Here is a 19,550-nt window from a genome sequence, read left to right as displayed (position 1 = left end):
TTTGTACCAACTGGGAGGGCAGGTTTTACCCTCAAGGAGCTCACAATCTTTGGGTCAACGGAAAACTCAATGCAACACCCATGTCCGCTCTTTGAGGACTGAGTGGAATGCCGTGGGAACAGTGAGGCAGCCTCATGTGACTGGCTCTTCCACAGGTGGGCAAAGTCACAGCACAGGGAAAACCACTCAGTCCCATCTGACTCTGTGACCCCACGGACTATGCAACCCATGGAATTCTCCAGGCCAGAATACTGGAGTGGGGAGCCGTTCCCTTCTCTGGGGGATCTTCCCGACCCAGGGATCGAACCCAGGCCTCCTGCATTGCAGGCAGATTCTTTACCAGCTGAAACCGAAGGGAAGCCTGAGGTGTCTGGCAGATGCATGGATTTCACACTTCCCTCTGGGAGTGGAGGAGAGACCACATTTCTGAAGTGACTCTTCGTTCAGTCCCTCCCTTCAGCCACAGATGCTTGTTAATTCCCTCTGATTCAAGGCACAGCCCTGACCTCTGGGGACGCAGTGCTGAATGAGACAAAGCTGATCCCTGCCTTCCAGATTACCATCCATGGGGAGAGAGGTCAAAAATAGTCACAGGAAATGTGGGATCCAGTATATAATTACTAATTGTGAAAAAGGCAATGAAAGAAAAGACTAGAGTGCTATGAGAAAATAAATGGGAGAAAGGTGATATTTGTGGTAAGAACTCAAGCAAACACGAGAGATTAATTGAAGGAATACAAGAATATGTTGAGTCCCAGTGAAGGAAAATTGAAGGAACTTGAATCAGTCTGTAATTTTTCTGTTTGTTTCAGTTATCTTGCTAACTAATAATGGTTCTCCAAATGAACAAATGTTATCAAAGAACTGAGATCATTCTCATGGTACTTTGTTTTATTGGTAATTGATGGTTTCAAAAGTATCTGCCTGCCTTGTCCCTCCACCATCCTAAAAGTTCCTCTAAGACATGGATGGAGATAGTTCATTTTCTTTTCTTTTCTTTTTGGATGATCCAAAGTTCCATGAGCAGCTAACCCTCTCAACACCCAGTTTTGACTAAGTTATGTGGGTGATAGAACTGTTGGTTGTTGATGGTGCAGTCTGGTCCAGGACAAAGAAAAAGTCCGTGCTGATGGGTATCTTCTGTCAGCTGAGTGAGGTCTGTATCCATTGGTCAGCACAAGCAGTGACATCCCCTGTCCCCGCTCCAGCCTGTGCCTGGAGGCACTCAGCATGCCTGGGTCTGCACCCTGTGGCCTGGACACGAGGCACCTCCGTTCTGGGGTGCGGGATTGTTACATTCTCTCCTCCTCTCCTGGGTGCCCGATCTGCAAGCAGACCAGGAGCTCCAGCAGCTCCAACGACCATCCGCCTTAGCTCCTGCATGGATGATTTCCCGGGGAACAAGGTTAGCATACCAGCAGCAGCTTGGATAGTGAAGAGTGAAGCCCATCCCACCACCCTAGAGTGGTCTATAAGCTCTCCTTGGGGAAATGCCTGGGTGTAGCCAACCAAGACCTCTGTGCTTGCTGCCTCACACTTAATTTGAAACTCTGAGTGGAGTGAGAAGAGGCCACTGGGAGCCCATCTCATGAAATTGGAACCTGCGGTTCCATGGAAGATGGATAGCAGAGAGAGGCATGGAGGCGTGTGCCTCTGAAGAATGACTACAAGCCAGTGAAGTGTGTGCAGAGAGGGAGCTCATCCCACCTAGAGCTTCACAGACAAAGGCCAGCCAGACATCCCTAGGGAAAGGATTAGTGGGATTTTAAATGAGGGTTCAAAAACCAACCCCCTCGGCCTCTGATGGAGCCTCAGTGGTTGATAGATTCTCTGCACAGAGTATCAGAACCTGTGTGCTGAACATGCACTGTCTCTGGAAACCCAGCTTACACAATCCCTCCAGCCTGGGACTGCTGCCTTCTGCTGTCTGTATGCCTCTGGACCAGCCCATCTCCTCACTTAGCCTGAGTTTTCACCTCTGTAAAGGAAAAGGATGGATTCATCCAGTGGGGTTTTTCCATCATAACTTTTTTCATTACTGTTGTTGTTGTTGTTGTTGTTGTTTTGCCTTAAATGAAATCTTGGATGGGACCCGACATGGAAGTCAGATGAAAGTGAAGCTGTCCTATTTGAAGCTGGGGTGTCTATTAGGTTTCCCTGCTCCCCTGGGGCAGCCCCTAGGAGACCCCAGCCTTCGTCAGATCCCAGTGTGAATATCATTGGGTTAGATTATCTTCAGGTCCCTTCCAGCTCTGTAATTATACTCCCTGGTGGGGCAGCCACAGCAGGGTTCTCTATTCCTCTCACCTCTGTGGCTTGGTTCCTACAGGCAAAGATTTGCTGGGAAAATCCCTTGGGCCCTCCATTAGTGGGTATCCATGGTGGCTGATTCCCCAGCCTTAGATTTCCTTGCCAGATTGATCTCTGTCTGGCTGAAAGTTCAGTCTGATAGCCTCATGGCCACCCGAGGTCCATACCCTGCTTAGAACAAGGTTAATGGAACCCCCATGAGCTGAATGCAACTGACTGAATGTAATCTTATAGGGAAAACAGGGCTGTGAGGAAGACCCAGCGCCCTGTGCCCTGCCACCCCTTAGATCAATGTTATCATGCCCCATTTTCCAGTGCCCACCATGGATCATGTGACTCAGCATGGTTACCACCAAGCCCAGCACTGAATCACTGGCGAGGCATCTCTGGGTAGTCCACACCCCCTGTTGCCTTTGCACTATGCTGTGTGGACAGGAATCCAAACACATCCCTGGCTCTAGGGGCCCTTGACATGCTCTGATTCTAATCATCCAGATAGAGCCGACATCTGTTCTTTTAAACCAGGTCACCTTATAACCAGCACTTGGACCATATCCTCCCTGTCCACTCCCCAGAGTGATAGTCAGCGCACTCATCTCAGACTCTCTGCCCTCATTCCCTACATGCCCTGATTCTTAGGACAGTAGTCCCCAGCCTTTTTGGCACAGGGACCAGTTTCACAGAAGATAGTTATACCATAGACCGGGGGGGCAGGGGAGATGGTTTCAGGATGATCTGAGTGCACTGCGTTTATTGTACACTTTTATTTCTAATCTAATGCCACCTACAGGTGCACAGCCCAAAGGTTGGGGACCCCTGTCTTAGAATGTAAATTAATAGAATGTAACAGTTAAGAGTCCGGGTCCTAACATCAGATCACCTGGGTCCAAATGCTAGCTCTGACTCTCCCCAAATAGATGACCCAGCAAATTATTTCACCTTCCTTCTGCCCCCCTGTCCTCATCTGTGAACTGGGGTGATAAGGCATCACTGACTCAATGGCTATGAATTTGAGCAAACTCCAGGAGATAGTGAAGGACAGGGAAGCCTGGCGTGCTGCCATCCCTGGAGTCGCAGAGATTCAGACAGAATTTAGCAACTGAACAGCGACAACATCACATTCTTGGGGGGATAAAGGAGTTCATGCACATGAAGTGTTGCAGTAGTGCCTGGTGCAGGATTTGTAATTCTTTCTGTTCACTGACCTTTGGTTCCTCTGGAAAGTTGCCTGGCCAATGAGGCAAATGGGGGCTAAAACGCAGTCCAAACTCTGCTTGAAAAGTTAAGAGATCCCTGGGCCTTGGAGCTGGGCAGTATCAACCCTGCACGATTTTCTGTGTATCTCCCAACTTACACACCTAACAGGCAGTTTCTTTTTTTCCAGTTCCCATGAGGAAACTGTACCAGGCTTGGCCCATGTAATTGTTCTGCTTGGGTTTTGTTCTCTGCATCTTCCTTCATAAGGACTCTGGAATTGACTCACATCTTGGCTTACCCATCTTGGAATTCTTCCTACAGGATTATCAGGCAGCTTGTTGGGACCCCATTTATATTCCCTTTAGCCCACAAAGGAGGGATTTAGATGAAGCTCCAACTCAGGACAGATCTTCTACCAGTAGAGTTCTCTCTTCTTTTTTCTTACTGGAACTGAGTTTGCCACACAAATTGGCTAGTTTAATTCTCAGCCCAACCTGTGATGCAGGTACCAGCATCATCCCCACTTTACAGGAGACGCCTACCCAACATGAAAATTAGCACCACTGGGATGTGAAGGCCTATTTGACACCATAGCTGTGCTATCTTGCCTCCCATTTAGAACAACCCTCCCATCGATAAAATTGTTACCCATCCATCAGCTCACTCTAAAACCAGGCTCCTATCCCATCTACCCTGTGCCTCAATCGTTTGTTTTATAGATAACCTTAGTCCCTTCTGGAATTATTTTTCTTTATGCTTTCATCATTGCAGTTGTCAAATGAGACTGATTTATACATTGATTTGGTAGCCCATATTTTTGCCATCATTCTGTGTACGAGTATACATGGAAAAATTGGAAGCTTATGGATTCAAACATGCATAGAGATTCTTGAAGCTCAAATGGAAACATAGATGAGAAAGATGGGTCCCAGAAAGAAGAAATGATTATCAGCATATCAGTAAGTTAGTGAAACAGCTGAGATTCACACGCAGGTCTCTAGACTTCATCTTTAAGGGACTTGGACCCTTATTTGAGAAACTTCTTTTCTGATGCAATTGCTTTGTGTTGCAGCTTAATAGGTTTAACTTTGCAACCTTAAGCATTACATTACTTGCCCCAAGCTTGTGTTTAGTCATGACAATTTATCCCTTGTAGTGGATTGAATAATGTCCCTCAAAAGATAGGTTGATGTTCAACCCCATTACCTGCAAATGTTACCGTATTTGGATATAGGGTCTTTGAAGATAAAATCAAGTTAATATGATGTCATGTTGGATTAGGGGAGGTCCTAGTCCAATGACTAGTGTTTCTATACGAAAACAGAGATGTAGCATGGAGACCACCACGTGAAGACAGAGGCAAAGACTGGAATGGTGTAGCTACAAGCCAAGAATGCTTAGTGTTGCTGACAAGTGCCTGAGGCTAGGAGAAAGAAGAGATTCCCTTGTGGAGCCTTCACAAGAAAGCAGCCTGGCCAGTACACCCAGAATGGGATTTCTAATTTCTAGAAGTCTGAGTTAATAAATTTCCATTGCTATAAGCCACCCAGTTTTTGATACTTTGTTGTGGCAGCCTTCGGAAATGAATACAACCCTCCAGAAATTAGCCCCGTTGTCCATATGCGTCTCAGTCTAAAACTGTTCTCATCTGAGAGAGGGTCCCGATGGCAGGAAGAGAGCATAAGAACAGGTAAACGCAGGGGTCAGTCATAGAGCTCAGAATGTGGGTTCCTAGAGCAGTGGGCAAGAGGGCACAGAGCAGAGAGGCTGGGAACCCCAAGAACCCTCTGAGCTGGAGTAGGCTAGAAGCTGAGTGAGGATGCGCAGGCCTTACCCTCTGACTGCATTTGCTCACAGGCAAGGCCCTGGCGACCCACGGGGCACTGACACTTGCAGCTGGTACCCTCAAGGATGGGCTCCCCATTGTTGAAGCAGGGCCCACAGCGGCAGGCGTTGAATTCCATCAGGTACTTGTCCAGGGCCCGCCGCAGGTTCTGGCGCTTGGTCTCCAGGGACCCCAGGTTCGTGTGCTGCAGTATCTCATGGATTGGCTTCATCTGTGGGCACAGAAAGAACAGAGGGCTGCACCCTCGGCTCTGTACAGCTTCCCAGAGCCCAAGAACTGGTCATCAAGCCTCGGGAAGGCCTGCTGCATGCCAGACACAGAGCCAGATTATCCTGCTGCATTAGATCCAAGCAGCCACTTTACAGCCACTCTGTAAAGCGGGTATTAGGTTTCCCAGGCCATGGATAAAAAAGCAGAGTCTAAGAGTGTTTGAGTGACCAGCTCAGGACCACACACAATGGACCATGCTGAACATGGAGCTACATAACTTTGAAACCTGTGGTCCCCAGATCCCAGAGGAAGACAAGAACCCAAAAGCTATCTGTGCCAACTCATCCGCCCCCTCCAGCATTCTTAGGAGGCAGGAAGAGTATAAAGTACTTACATGTCTATGTGTATGTTTTACTGTCACCCTTCAATGCAGGGATTAATAAAATTCTTGACAGGCAGTTGTGTTGCCACTGCTGAGCACAACCCCTAATGGTGTGAGTGTGGGGTTTGCCTGTGTGTATGCTGGGGTGGTTTTATATTTGCAGCAGCCCATTCTAGGCAGGAATGTAGTCCAGGGTTTCTCAGCCTCAGCACTATTGCATCTCCAGCTGAATAATTCTTTATTGGCAGGGCCGGTCCAGCCTGTGCATTGTATGATCATTAGCAGCATTGCTGGCATTTACCCACCAGATGCCGATAGCATCTTCTAGCCATGAAAACCAAAACTGTTTTCTGATATTGCTAGATATCCCCTAGTGGGGAAAGGGTGGTCAACCCCGGCTTGGAAAGTCATAGATAGAACAGAGAGCATTGAATCTGGGGCTAGAAAATCTGGCTTCAAATCCCAGTTCTGCTTCTAGCTATGTGATCGCTGTCCCATTACACATGAGCCTTCCTTCCTCATCTGTAAAGTGAAAACAATAGTCCTGCACTCCTGATTTATCAAGAGGATTAAAGTTGAAAGACAGGGAAGGGCTGTCACACAGTCACAGCTAAATGAATGCTGCTTGCTTCTCAGCTGTGTGGCCCAGAGCTGCCCCTCCTAAGCCTGAGCCCCATTATCTATAAAATGGGAATAATAACCTACTTAAAATTCACATGAGGATCTAAGGAAATAATGAATGTGAGATACCATTGCAAAGAGGAAGAACAGTATAAAGTAAAGCACCATTTTTATTAGTTAGATGTGATGATAGCAAAAAAAAAACATTTTTTTAAACTGTATGTATATATGGTCATCTTCAATATGCTTATAACACTATTTTTTAAACACATAAACATAAAATAAAAACTCTTTCCCAGGTCTCTCATTTTACAGGAGAGGAACCTGAGGAGCTGAGAGAGGAAGGATTTGCCAAGGTCACAGAGCCATTCTGAGATGGGACCGAACCCCACTGGAGCAAACTTACTTCTCAAGAATCAGAGGTTAGTGAGGGCACTCGCCATGCTTTGAGTGGGTTCCTGGAAATGTGTACAGAAAGACCTGTGGCAAACAAACCTTGTCCTGTGACCAGGGGCCGTGGCTGAGGTCACCAGGCTGGTCATGTTGGTATTGGCTGGGCCCCCTGCCAAGGGGAGAACACCATTACTGGAAGTGCAGGGAATTTGGCCCCACTGTTAGGAAATTGGTGCAGAATGGACTGCCCTGGATAAATTGACTCTTAGTTCCAGAGAAAGCCAGGACCATTGGGCAGCTTCCCTTTGACCTTCCGGGGGAGCCCAAAACTCAGATCCTCATCTCTCCTTTCTATTCCCTGGGCTGGTGGGACTTAAAGAGGGAAGAAGATTGGGGAAATGATGCTTAAAATGTTAGAGCTTGAAAGCTATTGGCAACGGTCTCGTTCCCATTTTACAAATGAAAAAAAAAAAATCAGAGAAGGAAAGTAGTATGATATAACACACTATAAAATAACAGATAACATATAATAATGTATACCATAACAAGATCATCACATGGCATGATTCCTGTGTTCACTCAGTCTAAGCACCTGCCATAAACAGACACTGCTAAGCTCTGGGAATATGCAAGTGAAAAAGATTCTTTCCACTCTGAGCATCAGGTTCCAAATAACTCTCTAACTGGCCTCCCCTCCATGTCTGTAGTCTGATTGCCTGTCTGTCTGTCTCTAAGCATTTTCCTTTTAAAGCACAGCTTTAGTTGCATCAATCCCCTGCTCTATGACCTGCCAACAGCCTCATGCATCAAATCCAATCTTCCAGGGGTCATCATGGGTTGTGAAGAGATCCTGAGCATTAGAATCAGTCAGTCCTGGCTCCAGTTGGGCTGTGCCATTTTCTAGTTCTGAGATGTGGCCAGCTTCCTTAACCTCCGCAAACCTGCCTCCTCATCTGACTTCACTAAGTACTGATGTCTCTCTCCCTAACCTTGAGATGTAACATTTTACTATCCCCATGTTACACAGCAGAACCCTGAGCCTCAGAAGATGAAGTAACTCATCCAAGGTCACACACACACATCAAAAAGGTGGCTGATCCGTGAGCCAAACTACATCTTTTTTCACTCCAAACCCAAGCTCTCTCTCCCAAAAGACAGTATTGAGTCTTCTCCAAATCATGCACATCAGTCTTCCCCTTGGAAGTTTTACTCAAAGCAAACAAAGAGCTTACCTCTTGCCCATGAAAGGTGATATATTATTCCTGATATCAATTTTACAGTTTTGCCCAAATCACTAATAGCTTGATGATAGCAATTTTCAGACCCTATGTGAATTACAGGTGCGTGAAAATGGTCCCTTACTTATTGGAGAAGAAATGAAATCAAGGTTAATCCATCTGACCTCTTTCTTCATAGAAAAGAGGGTGTTGTAATAGATTTTTAGGTTTAACTGTTTGTATATATTTTAAAGAGAAGGAATGTGTCCACACCTGGAATTTTTAATTATATATAGAAAATCAGCAAAGGTCAGGAAAAATGGGCAAGAAAACAATAAAATTTTACTTAAAAGCCCAAAATGCAACTCTCATTTTCTAATGGCTTACATCTTCTTCACCCTAAACTCAAGCTGTCTCTCCCAAAAGACAGTATTAGGTTTTCTTACATATGAATTAAATGGTGTGATGATACTGGTGGAACAATTCACTTGATTTACAGTTTGAATATAACTTTACTTCCTTTGTGGGGTTAGGGATTTAAGGCAAGCTTTCTCAATTTTGGCGCTGTTAGCACCAGCAGCCGGTTTCCTTGCTGTGGGGGCTGCCCTGTGCACTGGGGGGTGTTTAGCAGCCTCCCTGGCTTCTGGCCACTAGATGCCAATAGCATCTTCTCAGTCGTTACAGTCAAAAATGTCTTCAGATATTGCCCAATGTCTCCTGGGGGAGAAAAATTGACCCTAGTGGCTGAGAACCATGGCTTTAAGGAAGGTGCTAGAATAGAGGGAAGAGAGAACTGGACATGAATTCCAAAGGTCTTGGATCCAGGTACTTCCACTTATGGGCTCTGTGGCCCTAAATGAGTCCTCTGATGACTTGGAACCTCAGTTTCCTAATCTTTTCAATGGGGAGAATCCTGTCTGTGCCAGAGGTCATCATGGTGACATCATTTAGAGCAGGGGCAGCAGACTATAGCTTGGAATCACACTAAGCCCACAGCTTGTTTTTGTATGGGCTTTGAGCTAAGAATGACTTTAACATTTTTACAAGATTGGAGAAAAAGAAGAACTTGTATGAAAGAGACTGTATATAGCCTAGAAACCTAAAGTATTTACTATCTGCTCTTTACAGAAAAAATTTTGCCAACCTCCAACTTAACAGATGTGATTTTTAAAGTCTTTTATGTATAAATGAGAATAGTGCTTTTTTTATAAGGTGGACTACTCCTGAAGAAATTCTAGGATTACCAGTATAACACTAGACCCTAACCAGATAGTAAGCTTGTGACCCCAGCCCTCCTGTGGCCTGCATATAGAGTCACGCATCCCTGTAGCCAGGCTTGGGTAAGGCCACCAGTTCAGCGTGCCGTTACATTTAATCTTGTTTTTTGATGGACTCATAATAAGAAATATAAAATGATCTGGTCTGCTTCACTTTCATTCCTTGTGGACCTAGAGTTTCTTCAGCTGCGAAAAGACTTACCTCAAAATCAATAACAGCAGGATTATACTTTAATGACCTCCCCCAGGAGTGGTACGTAACGAGGCTGCTGTCCTGGGTCAAGCTGCCTCCCCAGCCAGAGCTGCCGCCGCGCACCCGAGAAATGAAGTCTTCCACTCCCATGGCCTTCTCGTTTTCAGCTACCATCGAGAGAATAATCACGTTAGCGCATTTCCTTAGATGCCAGAGGGCCAGTTGGCAAGTTCCACTAAATAAGATTTGGAGCAGAGTTTAAGTGCTCTCCTTAGAGCTGTCTCCTAGTCTTCTACCTTGCTCAGTTAACTAGCAGGACAAGGCAGAAAAGAAGCACCAACACTTGGAAATCGACTCATCCTTTGGATTAGAGCAGGCCCTGGGAAGACAGCTCAGCCCAACATGGAGGAGGGAGAAGATGGAAAAATGGATAATATGAATTTATTCATGTATTCATTTACAGGCCAAATGTTTGCTTGGTGCTTACCATATGCCAAATAGCTTCAGCCAAATACTATAGGTACTAGAACTGATTTCTCAGTAGGGGTTCAGAGAAAGACGTGGTCGGATCTACAGTAGGAGTGGGGAGGTGGTCAGGTAGGAAGTCAGTTACCTAGAAGAATGGGTAAATCTTGGCAGATAAATGGAGGGAGGAGGGAAAGGCGACCAAGTGAAGTATTTGACTTAAGACCCTGAGACGTGAGTAGCCCAGTGCAGTGGAAGTAACTTGAACCTCATCTACTCATCCATCTATTATAAACATCTATTTCAGCATCCTTGCATCTTGTGTGTCTTCCACCTGGAAAAAATGACTCAGTACATGTTGAATGAATGAATGAATACATGAGCATGTACAGTGACCTGTGCAGGAGATGTTATCAAGTATTCTTGCACAATTTTTCTCTAATAACTATTCTTTGAACTTGGACTTGGTAACCACATTTTTATCTCTCAGCAAACTTGTGTCCTCCCTCTGAGCTGTACCTGATGGGACTTAACTTTCCAGATTCTGTCTGCACATGCCTTTCCTCCCAGCTCTTACTCAGATCTTTGTCTGGTGCTTGAAATCTAGGACGTTGTACAAATAGGAAGTCAGACATTTCTAAGGTGATCTCAGCCCATGTTGGGATTCAAAATAGGGTCACTACAGGTCATTGGTTTGGGGTATACAACAGACACACAGTGAGACCATCGACTGAAATGGAATCAATTGGGAAGGAGAATATATATGCCTCGATTAGGTGTCCAAGGGGGAATCTGGCTTCTTTGGGGGGAAGCCCATTATTAATACTTGCTTAGTTTGCCATCTCCAGATTTTTTACAGGGTCCTAATGATGAACTTCCTTTAATTTGTATCGCCTCTGAATACTCATACTCAATGCCCAAAGAGACTCCAAAGCATTTCTGGATTTCAGCGCTGGTAACACCTGCAACAGGAAGCAGAGAAACACAGAATGCTAAGACACAAAAGACAGTGAATATATACAACCAGCTCATAATAGTAGTTCATGGCTCACCAGCTCACAGTAGTGAAAACTAGCTTCTATTTTAGAGTCTATGAGATCTGGGTTGAAATCCCTGTTCTTTACCTGAGTTTCAGTGTTTTCTTCTCTACGGTCCCAGTGCAAATATTCCTGAAATAAGAAGGACTATGGATTGCACGTGCTAGTTGGTCAAAAGCGCTTGTGCCTTTTCCTTTGCACATTCTCCACGGGGCCTCCTTGAGCAGCTGATTCTGTCTGATCCATCTCCTTTACCCCTGTGCCTAGTGCAGTGCCTGGCCCATGATTGGCACCAATCTTGCATATGTTGCCCCTTCCTCTCTCCTTTTTCACTGTCATTCTGAAGTCCACACGAGCTCCAATTTAAACACCATTTCTTCCGTGAAGCACTTTTGAATCAGAACACATCCCTCTTTCTTCAGAGATACTCATGTGCTTTGTTCGGGCCTGAATAATCATTTGTGTCCTGATTCTTTTTGCCCAGGTGCTCTTTGCCCCTCAGAGAGGCTAGGTGTCAGAAGATTGATAGATCTCCATGGGGAGGCTGCCTGACCTCTGACCCCAGGAGAACTGTGAGGCCCACATTAGCTGCCTCTGTCTATATCTGAGGAGCTGCTGAGGAATCTGCATTTTGCAAATGAAGAACATAATTCTCAAAGGGAATTTGCCCCAAATCCCACAGCCTGTAGGTGAACAGATTGGGGTTTCCAACCCTTGGTCAACTGGCAAGATAAGGCTAGAAAAGCAGACGGGAGCAAGATATTGACCATTGCTACAAGGTTCAACTTCCTCTGTAGCTAAAGTCTTCTGAAGCCTGTGAACCGGAGTTTGTATTTTCAGCACATCATTGCTTTTCACTGCAACTATAAATAATTATAACTAGTCAGTGTATTATCCTGGCAATCAAAAAGGAAAGATCATTTAGGTTGTAATTCAGTTAAACTAAAGATTAGATTCAATATTTTCAAGAGAGTTTTGGGCAGCAAGTTTACTTGCTGGCATTCCCATGAAACTAAACTCCATGAGGTCAAGCACTGACATCTTATTTACCGCTCTGTCAGTCTGCCATGGAGGAGGATCTCCATAAATACTCTTAGGATAAATGATTGATGAATGAAAATGAATGCCAAGAATTGTTTCGTAACAGCTTCTGCTGGAAAGAATCTTAGAAGCCAGGAATCATGAATTCAAATCCCAGTCACTTAGATGAATGGACAAAGAAATCATATAGAATAATTATATACATATTATATAATTAATAATGATCAAATAGTTGTATATAATTATAACATATATAATCATTATAATTATAACATATATAATCATTATAATTATATAAATTATAAGTTATATACTTACATATAAATAATGTATGATACATAATTATATGTATTAGTATATATAATATAATTATAATATATATTATATGTAATTATTATATATTAAAAACTGTATACATATGTATATCCTCTATATAGCCCATATATATGTGTATATATATGTATGACATATATATATATACACACACACACCCTATAGATATATCCCATATAAAGAGATCCTACCTTAAAATGTAAAGAAATTTGGGACAATGTGGATGAAACTAGAGGACATTGTACTAAATGAAATAAGTCTTACACAAAAAGAAAAAAAACTTTACAATCGTACTTATACATGAGCTCTACAAAAGTCACATATATTGAAGCAGAGAGTAGAGTGGTGGTTTCCCAGGACAAGGAGGTGGTTGGCAAAAGGGGAGATTCTGCACGAGGTTGCAGTTGTGTTGGAGAAATAAACCTAGAGGGCTAATATACAGCCTGGCGACTCTAGTTAATAATACTATATTGAAAACTGGAAATTTGCAAAGGGAGTAGATTGCGAGTACTCTTATCATCTTATCACACACACACACACACACCTGACTATGTGAGGAGAATACGTGTTAATTAGCTTGACTGTAATAATCACTTCATATTATATATATATATATATATAATCATTATACTGTATACTTTAAATATATACACATTTTATTTTTTTTTAAGTGAAACAAAACACATCCCAGTCCCTGACACCCTGTATGAACTTAGAAAAGGTCCCCAATCTCACGGGGTCTCAGTTTCCCATGTATGGAGAGAAGGAGTTAGACTTGCTCATCCCCAGGCCTCTCTTGGCCGAGGCCCTCTGAGCCTCTGTGCACAGTGGTTTCTGAATAACTCTGAGCTGAGAGTTTCTGGGAGAAGGGATCCTTTAAGCACTACCACTCAACACCAAGCGAACGGCTTCTTCTGCCATTTCCATTCAAGTACTTTTAATTTTTAATGCACTACTAATTGAGGAAGATTTAGCATATTTAATTGTTTGGATTAAAAACTGCTTCAACAGTGATAAACAAAAGTGGATGAAAGGAATTCATGGGCAGAAGCCAGAGTGATTACTTAGGTGAGTGGTGGAGTGCTGCTGAGTGAAGTGACAGGACGGGCTGATTAGTGGGGGCTGGGGGATGCCTGTGCAGTGATTATGCTCACGAAGGGTCTGCTGACAGCTTGCCAGGCACTTCTGGGAGAAGCAAATTCTACAGTAAGGCTTGATTGCAAAGAATTGCCTCCTGAGGACCCTGAAGGAGGGTACCAGCCAGCAAGGGGAGGTCTGCAACTTAAGAACCACACAGCGTGAGGGCTAAAAGTATCCTTAGTCACCTACCTGACATGTCTCATGTTTAGCTGTGACATGCTTGGTTCATAAAGGTTAATTGTCTTGCCTAAGACAACATAGTTAAAAAGAACAGTGGAGCTGAGATTCAAACATGTCTGTCGTGCTTAGAAGAATTAGTGGTACTTTCACTAATTCCAGTTATTTCATCAGAATAAAGTCTGCTGAAAATTTTAGTAAGCATCTACTATTACCATCCCAGGCATACTGTATGTTGGACAAGGTAGACACTCTGAGGATAAAACTGATATAAATATGATGCCAATCTGAACGAGTAAGGTCCTGGCCTTGAGAAGCTAGCAGATGTGGGCCATATAGTCAGTGAAGACTCACTTGGATCTGAGAGTTGCTCATTTCGATACACCAGGACTAGAAGAGGAGTCTCTTGCCAGAAGTCATGGGGACTGCAAGTCAGAGCTGTCTAGAGAGCACCCATGGAAAACCAAGACCAGTAAGCTGGGATAGGGGCCAGGGGAGGTCAAATGTGATGCCCAAATCCAGGACTTGAGGCTGGTATCGAAGCTAAGACACAAAGCCAGAGTGACAGATGCAAAGAGCAGAGGAGGGGGTGAGGGGAAGAGCAGAAATATGTCCAGCACGATTGAGTAACGCTTGCCCAGATGGGCGCATGGCGTGGGTGGACAGACTGCAGGACCAGGTGGTGCTCTGCTGGGGCTCCACCCCACCTCAGCAGCCTGACTCCTTAGATGTCAGCTCTGGACCACATCAAACTGGCATTTGCTTTGGGCTTTTGAACTCAGTGAATTGGAGTTGATGTTTGCTGAACCTGGGTACATAGTGAGATCTTCTGGAGTGCTTATTAAAAACAGGTTCCAGGTCTCCACTTCTCTCGATTCTGATTCTGTATTTCAGAGTAATCAGCAAATGATATTTTAAACGAGTATCTCGTATGAAACCTATGCAGTGCATCTGGGATCAGATATTAAGTACCCTCGTCCTACAGAGAACCTCCGGTGACCTGTCACAGCAAGCTGGCCTCCGCCCTGTCCTAGTTAATCCCTTAAATAAGGACCTAGCAGCCAGGCTCATTGTATCTGCCCAGGCAGAAGGAACTAGAAAATGAACCAGGATCCAAAAAGCCCTCAAAAGGCTGATGAACAGACAGAAAGACCAAGCACGAGAAGTGAGATTCAGACTGGAAAGTTACAAGATCCTGTCCCGGAGATAAAATACCAAGTACACAAGCACAGTAAGGGATAGAGTCAGCTTAGCAGGAGAACCAGAGAAAAGGCCTAAGCGTGTTAGATAACTTCCAGCTCAGTAGGGCAGTGATGCCAAGTGAAAATTATAATCAATAGAGGAAAGGCAGTGATAACCTCACTCCTTCTGCACAGGTTAGAGAAACCCAGAACCTGGAGCCACGTTTTGGGAGCCACACTTTTCAAAGGAAATAAGAAAATGAGACATTCACTGGACACCATGCAGCCTTTGAAAAAAAGGAAATCCTGCTGTGTGCAACACCATGGCTGAACCCTGAGGACGTTATGCTAAGAAGCCGGTCACAGAAAGACCAGAACTGCATGATTCTACTTAGTGTGAAGTATGTATAGCGGTCAAACTCACAGAAACAGAGCACAGAATTGTGTTTACCAGAGGCAGAGGGAGAGGGTGATGCTGCTAAGTCACTTCAGTCGTGTCTGACTCTGTGTGACTCCATAGATGGCAGCCCACCAGGCTCTGCCATCCCTGGGATTCTCTAGGCAAGAAGACTGGAGTGGGTTGCCATTTCCTTCTCTAACGCATGAAAGTGAAAAGTGAAAGTGAAGTCGCTCAGTCGTGTCTGACTCTTTGCGACCCCATGGAGTGCAGCCCACCAAGCTCCTCTGTCCATGAGATTTTCCAGGCAAGAGTACTGGAGTGGGTGGCCATTGCCTTCTCCAGAGGGAGAGGGTGATGAGGCATAAACTCTCAGTTACCCTAGATGAATAAGTTCTGGAGTTCCTGTTGTTCCACTCTGTCCTTAGAGTGAAGAATTCTGTATTGTATGCTAAAACATTGGTTACAAGAGTAAATCATGTGTCAAGTGTTCTTACCACAATAAGATAAAAAAAGAAGCTGGGGAATGACTGGGTAAGAAGAAGCATAAGGTTGAAGATATCCAAAGCTTGGTCCTTTTGGGAATGTTTAAGGTGATGTGAACTTCCAGATGTTCAAGCTGCTTTTAGAAAAGGCAGAGGAACCAAAGATAAAATTGCCAACATCCGTTGGATCATCAAAAAAGCAAGAGAGTTCCAGAAAAACATTTATTTCTGCTTTATTGACTATGCCAAAGCCTTTGACTGTATGGATTGCAATAAACTGTGGAAAATCCTGAAAGAGATGGGGCTACCAGACTACCTAACCTGCCTCTTGAGAAATCTGTATGCAGGTCAGGAAGCAACAGTTAGAACTGGACATGGAACAACAGACTGGTTCCAAATAGGGAAAGGAATACGTCAAGGCTGTATATTATCATCATGCTTATTTAACTTCTATGCAGAGTACATCATGAGAAACACTGGGCTGGATGAAGAACAAGCTGGAATCAAGATTGCTGTGAGAAATATCAACAACTTCAGATATGCAGATGACACCACCCTTATGGCAGAAAGTGAAGAAGAACTAAAGAGCCTCTTGGTGAAAGTAAAAGAGGAGAATGGAAAAAGTTGACTTAAAGCTCAACATTCAGAAAACAAAGATCATGGTATCTGGTCCCATCACATCATCGCAAACAGATGGAGAAACAGTGGAAACAGTGGCAGACTTTGTTTTTTGGGGCTCCAAAATCTCTGCAGATGGTGACTGCCGTCATGAAATAAAAAGGCACTTACTCCTTGGGAGGAAAGTTATGACCAACCTAAACAGCGTATTAAGAAGCAGAGACATTACTTTGTCAACAAAGGTCCACTAGTCAAGGCTATTGTCTTTCCAGTAGTTATGTATGGATGTGAGAGTTGCACTATAAAGAAAGCTGACCACCTAAGAATGGATGCTTTTGAACTATGGTGTTGGAGAAGACTCTTGAGAGTCCCTTGGATTGCAAGAAGATCCAACCAGTCCATCCTAAAGGAAATCAGTCCTGGGTGTTCCTTGGAAGGACTGATGTTGAAGCTGAAACTCCAATACTTTGGCCACCTGATGGGAAGAACTGACTCCTTGGGAAAGACCCTGATGCTGGGAAACATTGAGGGTGAGAGGAGAAGGGGACGACAGGATGAGATGGTTGGATAGCATCACTGACTCAATGGACATGAGTTTGGGTAAACTCTAGGGGTTGGTGATGGACAGGGAAGCCTGGTGTGCTGCAGTCCACGAGGTTGCAAATAGTTGGACACAACTGAGCGACTGAACCGAACTGAACTGATGGTGATGAGGGATGTTTATCGGAATGACGAAGGAGAGATTTCTCTCTCAGAGAACTAGACTTAACTTCCCAGAGGGTTGTCTTAAGGAAAAGGAATTAATGGCTTGTTGGTGGGGCTACAAGGGCAAGAACTAGGACCAAAAGGGCAGATGCTACAGAGAGAGAGTTTGAGACTCAATGTAAGGTAAATCGCTGCAGCACTCAGAGGCCAAGGAGATCATTGCTTCGTGAGGCAGTGAGCTCCCCACATCTGGAGGGTGCCAAGCAGAAGCTAGCTGTGTGCTTGTCAGTAGAAGGGTTTGAAGTATTGACAAGTAGTCTCTTAAGAGCTCCTCTAAAGTCAAGATTCTGAAACTTTAAGAACATACCAGAACACTTGAGGAACATTTGGGATAACTTCATTATGTCCTTAGTAATTTCTTATTGTGTGCCAGGCATCTGGAAATACAGGTTAAGGGGAGTGTTTGCTCTCTGTATGCTCACAGCCAGGTGTAGAGACATGGACGGGTAAGCTGACAGTTCTTGTACTGTGTGGTGAGGACTTTGAAAGAAGGCAACAAATGCACAGATATAAAAGGAAGGGTACCGGAGGCAAGTGTGAAAGGATGAGTGGGGATTAACCAGATTGTGAGGAGGACGTTGAGAGGAGAGGGTGGGCACGAGAAGGCCTGGGGACCCTGGCAGCAAGATTCTGCTCAGAGAGGCCAACATGGTCTAAACTCAAGAGTGGAAGAAAGGGAGATGCAGATCAGTCCAGGAAGTGCTGGGAGACCCCTGGGGTCCTCCACACTCTCATCTGGTCCCTAGAGGAGCTGTTGTGCCCGCCAGGGAGGCCAGGAGCCAGGAGATGCGTCTCCGGCCACCGTGTCTGCTCCTTGTTTTCCACCTGGTCTGGACTGTGTGCAGGTGTGAGAGCTCTCCTCACACCTCACATCTCCATGTGGAGATGCTGCACCCACACGGCTCTGAGGCAGAACCAGGCAGCCTGACTTCTGAGGTGCCAGAAGCAGCAAGTCTCTGTCATTCCTCAGATGAAAAGCATCGGGTGGAAAACAGCAGGTGCGATGCATTATTTATCTCTATGCAACAAACAAATGCCACTCAGGTGGCTGTGATTTATGTGTTATGTTGCTTTGCTACATTGGTTGCTCCTAAAGACAGCCTCAGAAAGGAAAGGAAGAATCGTGTAGTCTATTTCATGCCGTAACATTGGAAAAGATGATTGTTTAGTGTGTGGCTGGATGGGCCGGGAAGTGTTGGCTAACTTCCTTGCCCCTTCTGTGCTTCTGCGTATCCATTAAAATGCATGCTTCTTCCCAACTACCTGAGAACAAGAGCGCCCGTAACTCTGTGCCCTGGCATGTGCTGTTCCCTATAAAAGTCCCCTCCCTTCCTTCACTGAGTTCCTCCCACTCAGCTCGAGGAAGCTTTCCCTTACCCCCAAAGGCCCTGTATCTGTGTCCCCACGGCATCCCTATGTGTCCATCATGGTATCCCCCTGCCTCCCTATAGCATAGTATTTGGCGCCCTTTGGCAATTGTCAATTTCTTGATCTGTTTTTCCAATTATTCTGCAAACTTACAATGTCATCTCTGGGGTTTTCAAGACTTAGCATGTGACAGGCCCCAGAAGTGCCCAGGGATGCACTAATTCCAACCTATCTAGACAATACCTCTAAAATCTTTGACAAGTCACCGGTCTTCTTTTGGTTGATGATACAAATTGCATCTTTTTAATATCTCCTGTTTGACTGAGTTGGTATTTTATAAAGCTCTTTCATCAGCATTATCTTATCAGAGCCTCAAAACAATCTTATGGGACCAGGAGGCTTTGCTCTTTTTACAGGCAAACTAGGGTGGGAAAAGGCAGTAACTGTGGGGGTTAAGTGTGTGAACTGAGGAGGCAGAGTTCTGCCCATACCTGGGAGTGTGGCTTTGGGTGAATGACTGAGCCTCTCTGTGCCTCATGTTGCCGATTTGAAAACGGAGATGAAAATGGATTCTATACATGAGTCTCTAAAAGCAGTGTCTGGTACAATTAAGTGTTCAACAAATTTTGTTAGTTTTTGCTGTGGTTATTAGGTAACTTGCCTTAAGATCTATGACTAATAAGCCCAAGAATCAGGGTTTGATGCATTCAGGGCCCACTCCATCTCATCAAGGCAGTCTTACTCTGCAGGAAACATTCATGATGGGGCATGAGCAGCAGTGGCCTCACCAAGACTTTCATTCCATGACCCCCTCATTCCACAAAGCAGCTCAGAAAAGGAATCTGTGCTTCCAATGGCTAATCTGGGGGCTGTGATCTCTTATACTCCTCTGCCTGA

The 19,550-nt window shown here is 44.7% G+C and overlaps 1 protein-coding gene across 1 annotated transcript in view; it reads right to left on the bottom strand.

Moving 5' to 3' along the window:
• Positions 1-870: 870 nt before the first annotated feature.
• The window catches only part of C8A (complement C8 alpha chain), a 72,031-nt gene continuing 53,351 nt past the window's right edge, over positions 871-19,550 (bottom strand). Inside the window, exons 8-11 of the mRNA XM_086390190.1 lie at positions 10,942-11,073; positions 9,656-9,813; positions 5,342-5,564; positions 871-1,377 (exon numbers count right to left, since the gene is read on the bottom strand). Coding sequence (XP_086246316.1) covers positions 1,226-1,377; positions 5,342-5,564; positions 9,656-9,813; positions 10,942-11,073 — 665 coding nt within the window. The 3' untranslated portion in view covers positions 871-1,225. The remainder of the gene's footprint in view (positions 1,378-5,341; positions 5,565-9,655; positions 9,814-10,941; positions 11,074-19,550) is intronic.

This window comes from Bos grunniens, chromosome 3 (assembly GCF_055505025.1).
Source record: "Bos grunniens cultivar Pamir isolate PY7600 chromosome 3, Bosgru_T2T1.0, whole genome shotgun sequence".
In the NCBI taxonomy this organism is placed as follows: Eukaryota; Metazoa; Chordata; class Mammalia; order Artiodactyla; family Bovidae; genus Bos; species Bos grunniens.
This window is presented reverse-complemented; position numbering and strand designations above follow the sequence as displayed.